The 21,950-nt window shown below is 42.1% G+C and overlaps 1 protein-coding gene across 1 annotated transcript; it reads right to left on the reverse strand.

Moving 5' to 3' along the window:
- Positions 1 to 829: 829 nt before the first annotated feature.
- SHISAL2A (shisa like 2A) lies at positions 830 to 14,429 on the reverse strand. The gene is made up of 3 exons (XM_056844775.1): positions 14,248 to 14,429; positions 1,718 to 1,857; positions 830 to 984 (listed from the first exon to the last, which is right to left on the reverse strand). Exons 1-3 carry the CDS (start codon positions 14,427 to 14,429, stop codon positions 830 to 832), a joined length of 477 nt encoding a protein of 158 aa, XP_056700753.1.
- Between the last annotated feature and the right edge of the window lie 7,521 nt (positions 14,430 to 21,950).

Here is a 21,950-nt window from a genome sequence, read left to right on the forward strand (position 1 = left end):
CACAGAAAAATTCTTGTTTCTAGCTGCCACCTCCCTCTCATCTGAAAGCAGGAGCAAAGATCAGGGCTTGAGAGGCAGAACTCAGCTGGTGGGCTGGATGGTATGGGAGGAGACAGTAATACACTTTTCCCTACCTCTTGAAGAGGAGGTAAGTAACGACACAAACCATTGCAGTTTCTCCAGTCTCAAGCTGTTGATTTCAATGAGTTTAGACTGGAGTAACTCTGCAAATGCTTGCTCTATAAACATACAAGGGTTGTGAAAGCAGAATTTAGTCTCCTTTTATCTCTGTGGATTTGAATTTTCCCAATCAACTAAAATATAGTAGGAAGACAGTTAATATGTATTACCTAATTTTTTTCAGGGATCCAGGGAGTTGGAGCAGAATACTTTATGAGTCATCTTTAAATGGCAAAAATACCCAAACATGAAAGCAAAAACCTGACCCTTCAGTGTAAAAAAAACTAAGTAGGAAGACATTACCTTTTGATAAAATTTCATGCATTTGCTAGTCCACAGACCCTCAGTATGTTTACTTCTTTAGAGTTTTTCATCAGTTGAGATCAGGCTGGCTTTTTAAAAGTCCAACTGGTTCCTCCACTAAACAGTTATCAGATTGATATTGACAGTAATACAGAATTATGGTAAATCTCAATTCCTCATTGAAGAACATTTTAAAAAAGAAAAAAGTATTGATCATGACATCTCAAAGCAAAACGATTCACCTTGTCTAAAAGAAGCAAGGACAACCTAGAAAATGTTAATTTACAAATCACTGTAGATTAAAGAGGAGAATCAAAACACAGCCAAAACTGTTTTCACTTTTATGTCAGCTGGTTTCAGCAGAGAGTGACATTTCTGCTGTCTCTATTAACAGGGCTACCATCATTTTTTCTATGTGCACTTCAAGCTGTTCACAGTTGGTTTCCAGACTGACTACTCTGTATGGCTCATTCTGCACAAGCTGATGCTTTGAAAACAATACTGAAGAATAAAATTCCTGTTTCTTAGCATGTACTCAGGATTTCCAGGCTATCCACCTCTGAATCTTAAGTACCTAGCCTCTGGGACCTGATCCTGGTCTTACTACATTAATGCTGTTTGGAATGGTGTGGAAGCTGCTGTGGTTGTCTTCAACCATAGGTAAACAAAGCAAAAAAAAATGGGGGGGGCATGTCTACCGCACTTTTCCAACTTGAAACATGATCAGTTTATATCTATGGGTATTAGTTCAGGGACATCCTCAAGGAGATGCAGGCAACTGCTAACTCTTCCCAGCCCAGATATGTGTATACCAAGAAACAATGCAACAACCCCTTCCTCTTCCTCTCATTCCTAAAAAAACATGGAGACCTTTATTGTTGGGCTGTGATTTTCTTACCACAATGACAGCTCAGCTGAGTGACTGTGTTATGGCCCAACAGGATTTTTGTTCTCCTAGGGTGCATCCCTTGATGACTTTAAAGGTTGCGCCTTCTTCCTTTAATCCAGTTGCCTCTAAAACCACAACCAAAGGTAAGCACAGCATGAGCCATCTGTTCTTGGGAGGCTCCAAGGGATCATATTTTGATTCAAAGAGGATTACCATGATAGAATGTGAGGACCCCATTGTTTAGAACACCATAAAGCCCCCACCCCCAAAGTCACACCAGTTCTACTGCTTTATTTTCAACTGAGAGCATGTATTTGTATTCTCTGCTGGAGAAGGAGATTTTACCTGCTGTCTGTAAACTTAACCCTGTATCCAGTTGGCTGTGGGGCTTCGTGCTGAGAAACAAGTAACAGAGAACACACACAGTGATGATAAAAGCCAGCAGGACCACTGCTGCGACTGACAAGCCAACAAGCGCTCCAATGCTGGGAAAAGAAAAAGCAATGAAATTCAGTGTGCTGACTAGTTCAAGGGCATTGTCAAACACACAGTTATCAGAACGTAAAAAGCATATGTACATACTCTTCAATATTTAATATTAAAAACCATTTAATGAAGAAATATAGAATACATTTGTGTTTTGTGACATTAGATCTGCAAGTGGCATGCAAATTGCTTGACAGAGCTATCTAGACTAACTGACTTGAATGTTACTTTTAGCTAAACACATACTTGAAATGGAATTAAACCAGTGGACTTAAGTCCCTCTCTTCCCCCCCTTTGCCCTTTAATAACTGAGTGGAAGGGGGGTGCCCCACACACTGAAAACAAATCGGCAATTAATATTTTTGTATCAGGTAGAAAACTGTGCATGCACACTGATTAGACCTTTTAAGGTGTACATTTTTAAAACTGCAAGGAGACAAAACCAAAGGTACACCATGTGGTAAAATGACCCTCCTAGGCCCTTGTTTTTACTGTGAGAGATTTACACCACTGGCACTAGTCTTCACCTGCTAGACCTCATTGAGGAGTTGACCTCCTCTCTCCATTGCCACCATAGGCCTCAGCTACAACTGAAATCTGACAGCCTCAGCCACGCGATCTTTAGAGGTATCAGAAGCTGGGCTCCAACTTATCTAGAGCCCCCTTTGCGGGCTCATGCCTGGAGCGGGCTGGGGATTTGGCGCTGGCGAGTGGCTGCGAGCTGAGCGGTGGCAGGCTGCGGCATGCAGCAGGGCTTCCCTGGCAGTATGGCCAGCCTTGTGCTTTTCCCTGGGCCCACGTGGCTGGGAAGAGGGGTGGGCTTGCTCCTGTGGCATCAGAGTATGGTGCCGCCCTCGCCTGGCCCCGGGCAATTCAAACGGGTCAATCATGGCCCTAGCTGTGAAGGGGCAGTGCTAACAGGTTAGTCAGTCCTGGGTGTCTGTACTCAGGTCTGACTTCCCATCAGTCAAGAAGGCCCCGCTCTCCTAGTCCCTCAGTTGTCTTCCTTTTGGTTTTCCCTAGATCTCCCTAAACCATGGCTGTGTCTCAAAGCATGGCTTCTCCTCAGTCTCCTAAAGCATGGCTGCCCCCCCGCTTTCAATGAAACCTTCTTCCCTAAAATATTTCCACTGTGATTTCACAAAGGTGAGAAAAGAAACTTAAATCCACTGTCATTTTCAAGCTGAGGGGTCCCACTGCCTATGTGACCAGGCCAGAGATCCATCTCTCCTTTGTCTTCTCAGGTTGCCTTATTACCATACTAATTTTATTTATTTATGTATTTATTTACACAATTTACATTCTGCTTTGCTGCCCTTACAAAGGCTGCCAAGTCAGCTAACTACTTAAAATACATGACAGAATTACATTATAAAACCATTAAAATCAACCACCCTCCCAAACATACATTTTAAAAACAATCTTAAAGAGTTACAAAACAAGAGTTAAAATACATACAAAACTGTTAAAATACATAAAGTAAAAAGGTAAAGGTCCCCTGTGGAAGCAACGGGTCATTCCTGACGCATGGAGTGACATCACATCCCGACGTTTTCTAGGCAGACTTTGTTTACAGGGTGGTTTGCCAGTGCCTTCTCCAATCATCTTCCCTTTACCTCCAGCAAGCTGGGTACTCATTTTACCGACCTCGGAAGGATGGAAGGCTGAGTCAACCTTGAGCCAACTTCCGTTGGGATCGAACTCAGGTCATGAGCAGAGCTTTTGACTGCAGTACTGCAGCTTACCACTCTGCGCCACGGAGGTCTTATAAAATACATATAAAACACTAAAAAACATTGGTTAGGAAGGAGAAACAAATGAAACAAATAAGTCTCCATGTGCTGGTGCAAGAGAGCAACAGAGAGGGGCAGAGTTCTAGAACTTTGGAACCATGACTGAGAAGGCCCTGTCTCGAGTTGCTGCCAAAGCAGGGTTTCCAAAGATGAATGTAATAGTTTGGTGGGTTCATAAGGGATTAGGAGTTCCTTCAGGTATGTTGGTCCCAAACCATATAGACCAATACCTTGAATTGTGCCGGGAAACAAATTGGAAGCCAGTGTAGGTAGGCCAAGACTGGAGTGATATGGTCCCTATGACCCATTCCAGTCAACATCCTGGCTGCAGTGTTCTGTACCAATTGAAGTTTCTGCTCATTTACTCACTTCTCCAGCATGGAAACTAGCTCTCTATTTTCAGTAGACTACTTATCGGGTGGAAAACTTGCACTGAATCTGACAGAACATGATATAGAATTCACTAGAAACTCTGTGAAGCAGAAATGACAATAGCAAAGAAGTGTTTGTCTCTTCTGTTATTGCACCAGCTAGTTCATGACTAATCCAGTTATCTAAGGTATCTTAGCACTGGGTCATAAATCTGAGCCTTTATTGTCCCAGGAACAGGAAATAAAATGTAATGCTTTTCCAAAATTCTTTACTGATAAAATCTCTAAAATATTTTCTGATTTGGATGCTGGCTGTAACATGGCTCAGACTGGAGAAATGTCTAATCCACCATCTGGTCCATTTATGGACCATTTTGACCCAGTTACTGCAATGGATGTTGAAAGGATCCTGGGATCTGTGAAGGCTACAATGTGCTCTGGATCCTTGTCCATCCTGGTTACTGGAATCATGTAGAGACCACATTAAGGAGTCAATGTTGTCCATCATAAATCAATCACTGACTCAAGGCTCCTTTCCTCAGACACTGAAAGAGGACATTGTTATAAATGTACTAAGGCTATGATATAACAAAATAATTCAGGAAGGCACTTTTTATAAAGAGAGCAGCAGGCTTGTGAACTTTTTTTTTTTGCCATCAAGTCACACCCAACTTATGGTAACTCCATGGGTTTACAAGGCAAAAGACATTCAGAGGTAGTTTACCACTGTCTGCCTCTGCATAGTAACCCTGGTATTTCATGGTAGACTCCCATCCAAGTACTAACCAGGGCTGACCCTGCTTAGCTTCCAAGACATGACAAGATCAGACTAGCTAGGGCTAGTATAGTGTGTTTATCTTGTTGCTTTATGTTTTACCCTACTCTCACTGTTTTGTTTTTGTACTTAGTACTATTTTCTGTGTTATTTAATCATATAACATTTAATATTGTATGCCTTGTTCTAGATTGCTGTAATCCTGTGTTGATGTATTGACTTACATTGTGTAATCCGCCTTGAGTCTCAGTAAGAAAGGTAGACTATAAAGTATATAAATAAACAAAATAAAACTCCTGCGCATTCACAAAGTGTAATGTGAACATTCACAAAGCAAAAAAGAAAATTCTTACACAGATACTTGGGTGACATGTCATTTTATCATACATCAAGCACAATAAATCTACAGAAAACAACTGGAAACACAGTTCAGTAAATACGTAATATGTTATTTTCAGTTATTTAATTAATGCCTTTTAGCGCATTATAGCGTGATAAGGCTTGCAAACATATGAAAAACTCCTAACAAGAGCTCTTCTGGACCGGACTAAAGATTCATGTAGTTCAGTATCTCGTTTCCCATAGTAGCCAGCCAAATACTCCTCGGAAGCCCACAAGCAGGGTAAGAAAGGGACAGCCCCCCCCCCCCGCTCTGCTGTTGCCTCCTAGAAACTATCATTATGGCATTCTGACTCTGAACCTGAAGGTTCCATTTAGGAATCACGACTATCCTCCATGAATTTGTATAATCCCCCTTTAAAACATATAAAGGGCCATCACCACATTTTGTGGCAGTGAAGCCATACAGTTATTTATTTCTATTTTGTATACCCTTTTCCCTACATAGGGGCACCCAAAAATGTGCTTACATGCACACATAAAATCAAAACCATAAAACAATTATTTTGTTCAACAATTAACTGTGTAGAGAAATACAGAAATACTTGCCTTTTTCTGTTCAGAATCACTGCTAAGCAGTTTTTAAGTCCTAGGTCTAGGAATTCCCTTTAAATATAAAGCATTTGATGATCTTTAGCTTGGTTTTCCACTCAAAACCTTGAGAGGCAGATCATAAGCATTCCACATTTCTGAGCAAGAAGTGAAGCTGAGAATGACCTCCTTGAGGTCCAAAATAGATGAGACATGATGGGAGACCCATGATCAGATCTTTTCATCTTTTAAAACTAAATATCAGTAGTGTAGTGCCCCAGTTCAGATTTCAAATCGCCTATTATCTGAACCTTGTTACTGGAAATGCAGGGAGTGAACCTAGGATCTTCGGCTTGCAAAGTACAGTCTCAGCCCTTCCCCAAATAACCCTTCTGCTGGAATAAGCATTGTCTGGTATACAAAAAGAAGACCTTGCAGGGGGCAGCAAGAGGACAGTTAGCTAGGATAGCGAGGTCAGCCCCTTCTTTCCTGTTAAGTGCCATTCCTTGCCTGTCTCCAGATTGCTACTCTTAGGGTAATATTCTGCTTCTTCTCAGAAGTTCCACAACTCTCCATCTCTGTCAGCTACTGATATAGCTAAGAACGTATCCCTATCTCTTCACAATCAAGTATGTTTATTCCTGAATAAAGCATTCTCTATACTTTGATCAGTTTTGTGCACCTCAGTTGCTTTAATCACTCTGCCAACACCTTTCATCCTTACCAGGTTTTGTCTCCCGAAATCATACTCTCCTTTTAGTTGCCACTAGTCACTTTGTGCCCACATTTGTTCCTTCCCTGATTAACAGCAGCCTGAAAGCAGGGGCAGTGTCAGTAGCCACAAAAGAAAAATAAATACACTAGGCAGGAACACACACACCCCACCATGTATAGCCCCAATCCAAAATCAAAGTCCCATGTGGCTAAAATTTATATTTCAAAGAAGGATCAAGGCTCTTTCTAGCATATCATCTGATTGGATTACCCTGTGAGTTCCTAGCTAAACAGAGATTTCAATTTAGATTTTGCAGATCTACATGCAGCATCATATCCACTGGATCTAAGCAATATTTAGGTGACATTTTTCTTCCCTGACAGTACAATCCTATACCTGAGTTAGGTTCACTGGGTAGGACATGATTGTTTTGAAACCCTTTGTGCCAGCACACCACAATATTATGTCAGCAGGAAAAAAATTACAGCCACGTAGCAAAACCCATGTTGCTGGCATAATTCTTATGCTGGCTGGACTCTGCCAATGAAAGGAGGAAACTGGAAGTGGGTAGTTAGGAATGTGGCAGTGAAGTTAATTGAAATCCTATGTTCATTCAAGGGTATCATAGTAATCCTGAATAGGGTTGCCAGGTCCCTCTTCGCCACTGGTGGGAGATTTTTGAGGCGGAGCCTGAGGAGGGTTTGGGGATGGGAGGGACTTCAATGCCATAGACTCCAATTGCCAAAGTGGCCATTTTCTCCAGGGGAACTGATCTCTATCGGCTGGAGATCAGTTGTAATAGAAGGTGATCTCCACCTAGTACCTGGAGGTTGGCAACCCGATTCCTGAAACAGAGCTGAAGTAGACACACTCCTGATAGAGTGCTCCAGATAACTGCTTCTCTCCAATTTTCTAATAGAGAATACAATTCTAATTAACTCTGCAGTCAGTCATAACACAGCTGCATACATCCCAGAAATGGAGCACAGGTCTTATTTATGCATGTGTACATATGTATGCCTGCAAATCAGTATTTTCTAATTTCCATGATCACAAAAAGCACTTTCTTATGTGGTAATTGTGTTGCTATTGAAACTGCTCAACATACCACAAACAGAAAAGGCAGAACAAAGAATGACCTACTTTCTACACTGATTAATAAATGCTAAAGCAAGTACCACCAGAGGTCAGTGAATGGTATTACATAACCCAGAGGAAGTAATATTTAGCATTTAGATTGAACTGTTTGACTGTGCTTCACATAATCCCTATGCCAGAGATGGCGAACCTTTTAGAGACCGAGTGCCCAAACTGCAACCAAAAACCCACTTATTTATCGCCGAGTGCCAATGCGGCAATTTAACCTGAATACCACCCCCAGAGGGGGCCCAGAGGGAGAGGCTAGGGTTGCCAAGTTCCTCTTCGCCATGAGTGGGAGGTTTTTGGGGTGGCACCTGAGAAGGGCGGGGTTTGGGGAAGGACTTCAGTGCCATAGAGTCCAATTGCCAAAGTGGCAATTTTTTCCAGGGGAACTGATCTCTATTGGTTGGAGATCACCTGTAATAGCAGATCTCCAGCTAGTACCTGGAGATTGGCAACTAGTTCCTTAGTGTTTTCTCTCTACATATCAAGACAAATGGAAAGGTGTTTGGAGGATAGCTTGTGGGCACTTCAAAGGTGGAATAGGACTGCACGCCCCTCCGCCCGCACAGACCCAGAGGGTGCCGGAGAAGCCGCTGGAGGGAAAGAAGGAAGGAAAGAAGGGAAGGGAGGGGGAAAGGGAAGGAAGGGAGGGAGAGAAAGAAAGAAAAAGAGAGAGAAAGGGAGAAAGAAATGGAGCAAGGGAGAGAAAGAAAAGGACAGAGGGAGACAGAAAAAGAAAGAGGCCATTTATGCATGGGAGGTTTTGCCTTGGATTTGCCACTCGGTGGGGCACGGCGGCAGGCTTGTGAGAGGTGAGCAGGGTGGGGCAGAGGGTGCCTCCTTCTCACCCACCGACCAGCCATGCCCCTCCGCCCGCACAGGCCCAGAAGGCGCCGGAGAAGCCGCCGGCCATGCCGAGTGTGAGCGCTCGGCTTCTGTTCCCCGCTCTCCCACCCGCCTGGCTGGCCACGCACGCTCCAGCGGCGGCAATGGCGGCAGCTTCTGTGGGAGAGTCCGGGGGCCACCGCCAATGATGTCGGAGGTTCCCCACCCCTGGGCTACAGCCTCCCCCATCCGGGGTGGGGCAGAGCCGGAAAGGCCAGCGGCTTGGAGGAACCGTGCGTGCCGGCAGAAAGGGCTACGCGTGCCGGAAGTGGCACCCGTGCCATAGGTTCGCCAACACGGCCCTATGCCAATCCTGTAAGGGAAGCCAGTATTATCATCCCTGTTGGAGATATTGGAGCGATGCTAAGAAATAATGGCTTGTCTAAATCAACCTAGCAAGTTCATTCTTGAGGTGAGAATTTATTTAATAGACAACCTCCCAGTTTATATTTTTTAGTCATGACAACGCACCATCCCTCAAGCAACAGCTTGAGTATGTCACCATACTCAAAAGCTTCTTGGTGTTTAAAGATAAAAAACCAACATTTGCTTTGGGAATCAAAAATATGCTTTCATATATAGTAAAACCAATTTGTTATCACTGACTTCAATGAAAATAAGTTAACGTATCTGCAAGTACACCATTAGGGTCTAAAAATTTAAACAGGTCCAAGGGGGAATATGATGGATTTTACAAACATATGTAGCTTGAATGAAGAGTCAATTTTCTAGATATGCAGCCTTTCATACAGTACCAAACCCAGCCGCATCCTATTTGTTTCTTTCTAGCTTAAGCCAGCTATGAAAACTGCTGGTTTACAGGTCTTTGTGATAATCATGAAGCCCCCTTCCTCTTCTGCCCAAGCAGAGTTTCAAGTAGAAAATACCCATCTGGGGCAGCCTCAGCACCACATACTTTACCAGAGGAAAAGAGGAGCAGGCCAGCTGAAGCAGCCTGCCTGGCAATAGCCTGCATACAGCAGAATTTGGTCCCACCCCTGCTGGTCAACACAGCAGAGCAGTCTGCCCTCCAGATGGTAGGCTTGTTGAAACCAGACCTGCCAAGAAGCCAGTAGCACACCTAGGGTTGCCAGATGCCCGATGGTGGCGAGAAAACCCCCAGCAATTTACCCCTCTGTCTGCCGATCACCTGAGGGTCAGCGGGCAAATGTGCATGCGTGCATACCGCATGTGTCACTTCCGGTTTAGAGCCAGAAGTTTCACCTCGTGAGGGGCCTTATAGCCTCCAAGAGAGACTCTGGCAGGTGTGTCAGACCCCTGCACCCTGATGGTGCAGCAGACCCAAGTTTGTTTTTAAGACTTTGAATAAGCATCTAGTTGATTCTTGAAAAAACTGTTTTTAAATTTTATTTTAAGCCCAAAGCCAGCCTGGACTAGTGAGCCAAGTATATGGGTAGTTGCAGAAGTACAGTTACCACCATAGAGTTTTTGTCCAAATACCTGAGTGTCTCCACATTGCCAGTAAAATGATGACATCACTTCCGGTGACTGCCAGAAGTGATGCCCACATTAGAGTTGCCAACCTCCAGGTAGTAGCTGGAGATCTCCTGTTATTACATCTGATCTCCAGCCGATAGAGATCAGTTCATCTGGAGAAAATGGCCACTTTGGCAATTGGAGTCTATGGCATTGAATTTCCTCCTCTCCCCAACCCCCTCCCTCCTCAGGCTCCGCCCCAAAAACCTTCCACTGGTGGCAAAGAGGGACCTGGCAGCCCTAATGCTGCTGGTAAGTCTCTCTGCCAGCTGGCTGAACAGCACCAGGGGAAGACACCCTGAAGTGGGGGATCTGGCAACCCTACTGTCCCCAGTAGATAGGTTCATCTGGATGTGAAAATGTTAGGTATCTGGTCTCTCACACACAAAATAAATAAAAATAAAGGAAGGTAGATGGAAAGGACAAGGTGCTGAGAGAAGGGGGGACTGGGGAAAGGAAGTCAATAGCAATGCAAACATTCAGTAAAGATATTTCACTCTACTAAAGTGTGTTCCTTGCTTAGGTCTCCTGGAGCTACTGACACGCATCTGTTATAAGGCATTTGAGTCAGACTCTCTTGCAGTAGTCTGCGGGATTTAGAGGAGAGGAGACTAATCAGCACATGGCTCTGCCTAGAGGCAAGGAGTCCGGCCCCTTCTTTCTCCAATTCTCTCCTTTCATTCCTCCAAAAATGTGATAAATTATCATTTAAAAATATTTCATTATGAGCTTTAGTTAGGAATCCTAAGCAAATACAGAAGATTCCCATTTGCCCAGCCACCCCGAAGAGTTTTGCAGGGACGAACAAGGAAGTAAGACTTTTAGATCTACAAGAAGCTGAATGGCATGTCAGGAAATATTAGGGATTCCTGTGGGTGAAATGGGTTTCTTTCGCACTGTGCATTCCTAAGGAGAGATAGTCCAGTCTAAGTCCACTGAAATGAATGGGCTTAGACTGGAGTAACTCTCCTTAGCAATGCACTGTAAGTGTAGCAGAACTATCTGCCTGCATGGACTAATACTTAAAATGAGTCACTGATAGCTAAGGTTGAGATTCCTCTACAACATTTCATACTTTTGATGATGAAATTGGGAGAGGTGAATATAGCTACAATTTAAAAATCTTCTTTTCATGTGAATGCACTCTGACGTACTATATTGTAGCACTTTTCAAAATATGATGCACGAAAAATGAAAGAGAAAACATCTTAGATAGCTCAAAGCCTATCATCTGCTGCAAGAAATAGGGCCAGCATGTAATTGGCAGAGGTTTGTTCATCACATCATTCTTAGCTAATAAGGAGAAAGGTACATAATAAAGAATTGGCACTGTTATTCTTTTTTTTTAAGTAACTTTCGGAAGGAATGATTTGGGTTAGAAAGTGGTGAAGGGGGGAGGAGAAAGACAAAGAGTGAAAGAGAGGATGTTTGATCCTTATCTGCAAGCCATTTTCCCACTCCAAATCATCTCCCAAACTGTCTCCAGTTCTGTTTTACATAACAACCACTTTCTGGTGTTTTTTTTTTCTTTTACATTTTATATATTGTTATATATTCTACAATATTACATGCAATAAAACCTATAAAACAAACACTTTATAAACAGTTTGGCAAAGATGTTCCTCTTAACCTGAAATTAAGGGCCAATCCAGACAGCTACTTTTGTTGGTTTATTTATTTACTTAATTTATAATCTGCCTTTCTTACTGATACTCAAGATGGATTACATGGCGTAAATCAATCTAATCAAATAGTTCAAGAAATCTAATAAACAATGCAATATAAATTGGATTACAAAAATTTGAAACAATGCAAAAAGAATTACACAGGATATAATAATGCAAATAATGTCAAATAATGCAGAAAACGATATTATAAAGTAGAAACCAGTACAATAAAAACAAGATAATATACAACAAGATAAAGCATACTGTGCACAGTGGCAAAGACTGCAGCCCCATTCCCTTTATAAAAATACCGCCTTGAACCACTGTATCATAATATAGCCCTATTACCTTTATAAAAATGCCCTCCTGAACAATTCTGTTTTACATTTTGCAGAGTGGCAGAAAGGCTGGCCCTTCTTGACCTTCTCAGGCAGCCCTATCCACAAGGTGAGGGTCACAACAGAGAATGTACGTGTACAGGTAATTATCAATCTTACCCATTTGCAGATGGCACCTTTGGAAGACACCTTCAGCACTGACTGCAATTGTCAGCTTGGGCTGAATGGATGCACACAGAAGTGGCTCTCTGAGCATATTACTGGTCATCTCAGCTCCATTGCACGCTACCACTGCAAATGCTTAAAGTGATTGTTTGTGATGGCCAAAGAAAATGGGATCAGGGTGCTTGCTGGGATACTCAGATGACCACTTGACCAAGGCTGAGGAAAAAACGTCTGTGCAAACTGAATGAGTTTGCGATAAATAGCTTTAAATTTCTATCTATTTTACAATTGTTCCATTAGATAGGGCAGACAAAAAGCCTGCCCAGACTCCCTTCACTGTTTGACGTTCAGATGTTGCTAACTCAATGTACCCCCTGACTTTGGAAACACCCCTTTTCCAGGAATGGAGAAATTCATTCATCTTCATCTTGAACTGCTCCACTTCTAAATAAAAGGTTATGTGAATGGACCATTCATGGAATCAGCACAATGCCAAAGGAGATGGCTTCTACAAGACTGCAATCCATCCATGATTATACACAAAAAATCAAAGCAATTTCACAGAAATTGTTTGCAGTTTTAAGAAAGTTTCCTGCTCTGATGTTACACAGCTTACATCAGTAGAGTACATGTGAACCAGCTTTAAGTCATGGGCCTTTTATGCACGGGTTGTTTCCGTGGAAACCCCTCCCCCCACTACTTCGGGGCTTCATTTTCATTATGCACACCTTTTCTGACCTTTAGAAGTCAAAAAGGGCAAGAGTCCAGTAGCACCTTAAAGACTAACAAAAATATTTTCTGGTAGGGTATGAGCTTTCGTGAGCCACAGCTCACTTCTTCAGAAGTTCTTCAGAAGTTCTGAAGAAGTGAGCTGTGGCTCACGAAAACTCATACCCTACCAGAAAATATTTTTGTTAGTCTTTAAGGTGCTACTGGACTCTTGCCCTTTTTGACTACTGCAAACAGACTAACACGGCTACCCACTGTGAATTGTCTGACCTTTAGAAGTCACTTCCTTGCTTTTTCCCCGTGTTTTCTGGATGCCTCCAAAAACAGCATCTAGAAAATATGAAGAAAACGCAGGAAGAGAGCAAAGTGACTTCTAAAGGTTGGAAAAGATGTGCATAATGAAAACGAAGCCCCAAAGTAGTGGGGGGGAGTGATCACCACAGAAGCAACCCATGCATAAAAGGCCATTGTTTTCAAATAGTCTTTCATCCAGTACTGGTATACAGAACAAATCATAAGCATTGATTTGAGGCTTTACAGTTCTCAAAGAATTTTGCATACATTATTACATATTTTGGGAACTGCCACTCAATTAGACACCTCAGGCAATCACCTTCAGGTCACTCAGAAGGGAAGCTTTAAAACAGTTCAAAACAGTTCACTGTTTACTTCTTAGAGGCTATAAATAAATCAAGTAAGTAAGTATGTGTGGCAGGCTACTAAAAGGTTTTGTTTTTCTGGACTAGTAATTTACAGCATCATTTCATACAACTGGTTTAGATCATTAATTTGCATAGTAACACCCATACTACTCTTGTTCCCGTTGTACGACTGAACACAGCTTTTCCCAGGACTCAGTTTGGTTCAGAAGACCTGTCCTACAGGTAATCTACAAATAATTCCCAGGGCTTAGATTGTTCCAGAGCTCTGCCCAGTGTCAAGGCTAAGTATTAAAACACCGAGGCCATTTATGCATGGGAGGGTTTGCCTTCGATTTACCCCTCTCTAGATGCACATTTCCCCCATCCAAATGCTCAACACTCAAAAATAAGGTCCCATGCAGTTTTGAGAAGTCAGGTGGAAAAAACGTATATCTAGAGAGGGGCAAATCCAAGGCAAAACCTCCCAGGCATAAATGACCCGAGACTGCCTACCTCTAACCACGCTGGAGTGCCTTTGCCTCAACTCTGAATGACTATTCTCCAGGACAAAATCCTTCGCTTCCGATGTGGCTTAAACCCTGGCCCCACCTTTCTCCTATGAAGTTAGCTATTAGCTCGTGCCATTCCCAAAGGCCACGGCATTGCGAGGGGTCGGCTCTCCACGGGGATCTGAGAGCTTCCCGGCAGGAAAAGCCCGCCAGCCTGCCCTCGGGTCTTACCTGAGCCACCACATGTAGCTGTGCTCGTAGGGGAAGAAGCTGTTCGGGTCATCGCAACAGTATTTGACGTCCTGGAAGCCGCAGCAATAGACGGCGCCGGCCTCGCCGTCGTCCCGAGGGCAGCTGAAAGCGCTCACCAGCACCTGCTCGGCGTTCATGTAACTCGTGCAATCGGCGCTCATGGTGCCGCCGGCCCTCGCCAAGCGAGGCTACCTCCTAGAGTCCAAGACAAGAAACAGGCGGCGCAGCCGGCGAGGAAAAGGACCACGTGGGCAGGGGAAAGCGGAAGCTAGAAGAGCGCGTTTCTCGTGCCTCCTTTGCAGGCGAGTTGAGCAACTAACTCGCCTTCTCCTCCGCCGCCTGATTCTCCCAGAAAAAGGCCACTCCTCCCTGTGCGAGGCCCCCCCCCCGCTCTTGCCCTCCGGTGAAGGTTTCGGGCTACAACCGCAGAGTTAATTCTACGAAGTTAAACGAAATAAGGAGTTTCCTTAGCATTTTCTGCACTGAAATGTATCATTAATAAGAACATGCATTTCCAGTACGTTCGCCATGAAACAAGATATTGGCTGTGAACTATTTCTGGGCTAGAACGGTTTCTAGGCAGGTAAACTGGCAAGAACCAAAAGGGTTCACACCAAGCCTCCAAATCCTACACGTGTGAGGAGGGAACTGGTTGAAATGCATTCTGCCACATGGTCTCCCCGACATTTACCCTTCACGGATTGTCTACATTTTAAATAACTAATCCAGCAATTGAAGTGATTAAATTTAGGGTGTTGGTATTAAACTTTAAAGCCTTATACAGCTTAAGGTCGTTATAGTTTGAGGGCTCTGTACTTCCATATAAACCTGCTCCACTACCACTGTCATCTTCACAGTCCCTGCTTCAGATGCCCCCACCATCTGAAACTGTGTGTGTTAAGTGCCGTCAAGTCGTTTCCAACTCATGGCAACCCTATGAATCAATGTCCTCCAAAGTGTCCTATCCTTAATAGCCTTGCTCAGATCTTGCAAATTGAGGGCCATGGCTTCCTTTATAGAGTCAATCCATCTCTTGTTGGGTCTTCCTCTTTTCCTGCTGCCTTCAACTTTTCCTAGCATGATTGTCTTTTCCAGTGACTCTTGTCTTCTCATAATAAGTCCAAAGTACAACAGCCTCAGTTTTATAAAACTATACAGCAGCAATCCAAGATAGGGCCTTCTTAGTTGTGGCACCAAAATGACAGAATTCCCTCCCCAGGGAGATTTGTCTATCCACTTCTATTGCTGTTTTCTGCCAGCGAGTGAAGACTTTTCTGTTTTGTGTGGCAGTCCCAACATTATCCTCACTGATCCACCTTCCTGTCCACACGTCTGTGTTTTGAATGTTTGCCACCCTGGGGACCCCAAATTGAATGGAAAGGCAGCTTTAAAACATTTCAAATTAATTAAATAAGATTCAAAATAAATGTTGATTCAAATTCATTACAGTAATTTAACGTTAACAAAATTCTACAAATATAAAATTAATGTATGAGATAATAGGAAGCAGTGAATAATGATGAATAAAAACAATAATAGCATAAAATAAACAACACGGGAGAATGTTAAATAACAATGGATATATGAACAGGATATATGAACAAGGCATAATAATTAGTGACTCATAATAATTGAATACAATTAGTGGAAATAAATAATGAACTAATAATATTGAATAATAATATGTAAGTCTATTAATGCAAAGGCTATGAGGGCAGAGAGTGATGGTAACACCACTCTCTTTCTGTTGCTTCTGTGTCCTACACAGATGATACCAGCCTTATAAAGAGAGGGGAATGATAAGGTTACTGGTCCCTTCCTCTTCCAGCTACCTTTCTTTTACACCTATCACTGACTGATTTTGAATTTATTTTGGAAGGAAGGAAAAGTGAGAAGAAAGGGAAGAACAAGTACCCATCCCATCTTAGCCACTTCCTGGATCTTTCTCTTGCATTTTTATCTGGATTTGTTTGCTTGGGTGTCCTACGAACTTGGCTAGCTCCCTCTGGGAACTTCAACCCTCACAGTTTGTGAAGGTCAGAAAGCTATCAACTACCAAGATGCTTGGGACCTCTTCAGATGACTTCCGCATTCGTAGGTTTGCTAGCTCTGGGTTGGGAAATTCCTGGAGATTTGGGGGTTAAGCCTTGGGAGGGTGGGATTTGGGTAGGGGAGGGACCTCAGAGAGGTATAATACCATACAGTTCACCTTCCAAGGCAGCCATTTTTCCCAGGGGAGCTGATCTCTGTGGTCTGGAGACCCATTGTAATTCCAGGAGATCTCCAGCCATTACCTGGAAGTTGCCAGCCTTATCCATTCAGGATCTGAATAAGGATAAATATTTATCTCTGCTTTCTTTCTCATCCCCCAATCCTCTTTCTCTCTTGAGTTTACCCATTGCATACATCTGTGGAGGTCCTGAAATGTTGGATTATCTTCCATTTACTGTGAGTATTCTAGTATTTTATGCAATTTATGTTTCTAGTTTTGTTTTGTTTTCAATTTTTCTAGATCTCAGTTTTTCTTCCAAAATTGCATAGAAGCCTTGTAACGTTGTCATAGATTCCTAAAACAGAGTGTGGTGGATTGCATCCAGATTTGAACAAGTGCCTCTAGCCAGGTGTACACAAGCATTGTTTCATTTTCTCACAATTCCTTAGATCTCTGTTCAAAACAACAATCAGGCTGGAATATAATTCGGGAATAAAATATCTTTTCCCTAACTATCACTATCACATGCCATCAGGTTAGGGTTGCCAGCTCTGGTTTGGGAAATACCTGAAGATTTTGGGGGGTGGAGCCTGAGGAGGGCGGGGTTTTGGGAGGGGAGAGACTTCAAATGCCATAGAGTCCAATTGCCAAAGCAGCCATTTTCTCCAGGTGAACTGATCTCTATTGTCTGGAGATCAGTTGTAATAGCAGGAAATCTCCAGCTAGTACCTGGAGGTTGGCAACCCTACATCAGGTAGAGAATATAAGTCACCAAACAGTAAAAGGCCAGCTGTTTTGTTTGAAGCATTTACATAGGTCTTAAATATAATCTTTTAGACCAAACTGTCATGGCTGGGGAGGGAGGAGCCTCATAGAACTGTCCTGAAGTATCCTGGTTGATAGACTGTTTTTTTAAGTGGGTCACCATACTAAGTAAATTTGGAGTTGTAAGTCACTGTACATAAATGGTTCAAACCACTTCTGCAGCCCACTGCTCTAGCCCTCTCATGCAGGGGTCTCCAACTTTTTTGACCCTGCAGGCACATTTGGAATTCTGACACGAAACGGTAGGTGCAGCAACAAAATAAATGCCACAAAATGCCTTCCGCAGGAGACAGATGACTGATACAGCTTAACTTCAGTAATACGGTGCAGATCTTTGTGCTATGATGGCAGCTGCTGCCAAAGCAATATTTTTTTAAATCGGTACAGCCAATCAGAAGCCTTGCTGGGCAAAAGCCCAACCTGGCCCTGCCCGCTTCCTAAAAACACTTGGTGAGTGCCGACAAAGGTGTCGGCGGGCACCATGGCACCCATAGGCACCACACTGGGGACCTCTGCTCTAAGTACGATGACTCAGCAGGATTCTACCATCTGACCCAGGATGGCTTTGCAAGTCTTCTGAAATTCTCGGTGCAATTATGAAAAAAGTAACAAAGAATGAATAAAAGAGACAGAACAGAGCAAAGAAAATAAAAAAATGGCTGAGACAGACATTTTCATATTAACAAACACTGAACATTTTAACCAGAATGTTTCTTATCATCCTTGAAGCCCTTTCTATGTTACAGAGCAGCCAGTCTTTGGTGAGGATGAACATCTCTGTCTTATTCATTCATTTATTTATTTTAAAAAAACTGCCTTTCTCCCAGGAAACAGGGACCAAACAACAATAAAACTAACACATTGAAAAAACCCATAAAGAAATAACCATTAAAATAGTCAGCAATAAAAGTCCAAGCAGTTGCCTTTAAAGTCAAAGTGTCTTGACTCCTGGTAGTTACAAAGTATAGTGGAAAGTAAATAAAAATACAAATGATCATTAATTTTACTTCTTGATAGGTTTCATAAATTTCATTAATTATTTTAATGACACTGGATTACTAGATTGAGCTATTGACGCTGATTGGCTTTTAGAAGGTATCTCATCCATCATCTGGGAACAGAGGTCAATAAGTATTACTGAATGACATTTTCGTTATTCATGTAACTTGTTCTTTTAAAAAGATATTTGCCACCAATGACATTTTAAAACAAAAATAGATCAATAGAGCCCAAATATCATCTGTTTATCAACATCCAGGGTCATCTTGAAATCTCTAACATAACCACATAAAAACTGTCTCCTTATATTTTTGCCTCATTGATTCTCCATTGTTTTCAATATTTCATTCAGAATTGTAATTTGTCCTGCTTCCTAAGAGATCTCAGATCCCATTTTGCAAGGGGGACCTTGTACATACACGTTTGTAAGATGAAATACCAAAGAAAGAGAAGCGTAACCAGTTTTGTAGCCTCAAAGTTTAACTAAACCTGGCTTTAAATCAGTGGCGGATTGGCTGTTGAACAGTAACTGAACACAACAAGCAGAATAGAACTTGAGCACTGTGTAAAAATGGCAGTTTGGTTTGGGGTTTCAGCAGAATATTTTATACATATAGCATTCTTATATAAAATAGTTATTTTTATTTATTTATATATATATATATATATATATATATATATATATATATATATATGCCATTGTTATATAAAATATTGACATATTTTGTTATGAAAATATAAGAGTTACAAGCATGTGTCTATTTTTCTGCTGTCATCTTTGTGTCTTTGGACCGACCTATGATGAGGACAGCTTACTTTTATGAGCCTTGTAATTTTAGAATGGGAATTGTGGTTTAAAGTTGTATGTTTTAATGCTGTAATGTTGATGTTATATTGTATTGTTGTTATTAGAAGCTGCCCTGAGCACAACCATACCAGGGGAGGTCGGGGGTACAAATTTTCTTCTAGAAATGTTGGAGGGTACGCATTTAACACACATTAAACAAATCATTGTCAACTTCATAATTATAATGACAAGCTGTTCTCAACTGCATGTTTCATGTAATTAATTCCCTCTTTCACTTCCATTTCTGTGATCTGAAATAGATGAGAAATATCATTAAATTTATAAATATTCTAAAATCCACCTTCAGTGGGGAATAAACTGGGTTTTGAGGTACTGTTTGTGCTTCTCTAAACTGACTGGATTCAGCAGCAGAGGGAGGGGGGAGTTGCCTTCCCCACTGAATTCCCGCCTTTTCTTCCATATATGGAGATTTCATTTCTCTCTATGAAATGTATCACCGCCAAACAAGGGTGACGGGAGGCTGTAGGTTTGTTAGGCTGCAGGGTATTTTTTAAAAACCCTAAAATAAAAAGGTAAGGATGACAGCTGAATTACTAGTGTAAAACTATCAGGGTTAAACTGTAAGGAAACGTTCCCCTTCAGTCCTTTCCCCTGTAAGATGCTCTGAGGAAAGGCTGTGAGTGGGAGGCTAGGGGACTCCTGAATAGTGAGGCCTGCTTGTGGCTTTGTCCCTTAACAGCATCCATTTAACAACTGGTGAAGCCACCAAATTAAATTGTCTTAAAGAAGAACGGAGGAGAGCATGTGAGAAAAAAATGGGACTGAAGGGGAATTAAGGGGGGGGGGATGGACAAGTGTGAGGAAAAGCTGGGAAGCAATGAGAAAGAAGAAGAGTTACAGAATGACAGTGTGGGGAAGTTTCTTGGAGTTAATGTGTTTGTTCCCGGGTTGCCAACACTGGGTTGAGAAATTCCTGGAGATGAGGGAGGGGAGGTACCTCAGCAGGCTATAATGCCACAGAGTCCACCCTCCAAAGCAGCTATTTTGTCCAAAGGAACTGATTTCTGTAGTCTGGAGATCAGTTGTAATTCCAGGAGATTTCCAGGCCCTACCTGGAGGCTGGAAATCCTGCTTTGTTCTGAGCTCATGCTCACATCCTAATCTGGGTTATATTCACTGCTCTACTGACACCTACGCTGAGCAGATCCAGAGTAATTTCCTTTTGTACCAAACAGCAGCATTTTTAATAAGTTAATTTCACAAAATATTCTTACTTATCCACCTAGTCCCCTCATCTTCTTCCCTCATGTTGCCTATATTTTCATAGAATGCTTTGAATAGCAGGATTCTCAAACTTCTGAAATTTGGGGAAAGGAATTATTATTCAGCCCTGATGTCTCTAAGTGTAAGGCCTTTTCCCACTTTCAGCCATCCTGATGCTACCTATGAAAGATCATAATATGCAGTTCGTGTCTTAAATCAGTTTTGCCTCCATTCTGTATTTACCATTAGAAGATTACAGAATGAATAAAGAATTATTCTTTTTTTTTGTCCTTGCTTTTTCAGTACATGATTTTGGTACAGTAAGATTTAGATCTATATTAGTGTTTGAGATTTTGGAACTAGGGCAGGAGTAAACGTAGGGTTGCCAGGTACCCCCTGCCCACCAGTGGGGGATGGGGGGATGATTACCAGATCCAGGTTGGGAAACTCCTGGAGATTTGGGGATGGAGCCTGGGGAACTGATCTCCAGAGGAACTGATCTCTGTAGTCTGGAGATGACCTATAATTCTGGAGATCCCCAGGTCTCACCTGGAGGCTGGCATCCCTAGGTAAATGACATTTTTAGCCGAGTGTCCAAACAATGAACTATTTATCTGTGAAGATGATGATGTGATAGAGGGAAGGACAGTCTCAGGGGCTTAACTTGGTTGCTTGGACAGAGAACCACTCCTTTGTGCTTAGCAAAATGGTCTAGCATGCTACTGTTTGGCACATGTACCAGAGGTTGCCTACTGAAGAACTATGGTAATTATTTTTTAATTCATAACTGTTAATTAGAATGTTTTAGTTTGTGTATACATCTTACCTGTGAATACTAAAGGATAGCTACATTGTGTATAGAGTAATCAGCATAAAATGTTTTGCAAACAGGTCACGTTTAGATAAAATTTAATCCAGAGTGAATGAGCAAGGGTTTTGTATCTGATACCTTAGAGACTGCTCTAAATCATATCTGAGACCTCCTAAATTATAATAATTTACCTAGTGTTAATGAAACATGATGTAGAAAGAGTAACACTGGTTTATAATTGGCTTGGTGCTGTTCGTGGATTGAGGATTGGTTGGCCAAACTACACGACATTTGAATTTCATGACTGGAACTCCCAAATGTAATTCAGCTCTAAAAAGCAGCTTATGGAGCCATGGTGCTAGAGAAAGAGTGGTTTTAACACATTCTCTCACATTGTTTCCTCAACCAAAAATAAACTGCTTAGGGAAAATAAACAGGCAAGATATGGGTACTGGTTCTTTTTTCCCTTCTGAGACTTAAAGCAGCTCTGGGGAGGGCTTTTTTGAATGAAAAAATATGTGGGGGAGAGTTAATGTTCTGTCCTCCAGTGCCATGGCCCTAATCAATATCCCACCTCACCCCCAGCTGGATTTTAGAGCCAAACGTATCTATTGGGAGTTCCAGTAATAATACTCCAAGATCAAGCATGTTCCCAATATAATTTTGCTGATTTTAAAAGCATAATGGCCAAAAAAGGAAAAACTTTTTTTAATGCTTCTGATCTCATTATGTTTTTGTGAACTTGCCAAGACTAGTGTGACTAA

The sequence above is a fragment of the Euleptes europaea genome, chromosome 2 (genome assembly GCF_029931775.1).
Source record: "Euleptes europaea isolate rEulEur1 chromosome 2, rEulEur1.hap1, whole genome shotgun sequence".
Lineage (NCBI taxonomy): Eukaryota > Metazoa > Chordata > Lepidosauria > Squamata > Sphaerodactylidae > Euleptes > Euleptes europaea.

Excerpts from the sequence above, each read along its gene's own strand:
- SHISAL2A (XM_056844775.1), bottom strand. The coding sequence starts at position 14,429 with ATGAGCGCCGATTGCACGAGTTACATGAACGCCGAGCAGGTGCTGGTG. Across the intron at positions 1,858-14,247 it reads AGCTACATGTGGTGGCTCAG|CATTGGAGCGCTTGTTGGCT; the intron begins GTAAGACCCGAG and ends TTCTTTTCCCAG. Across the intron at positions 985-1,717 it reads GTTAAGTTTACAGACAGCAG|TATTGTTTTCAAAGCATCAG; the intron begins GTAAAATCTCCT and ends TTTATTCTTCAG.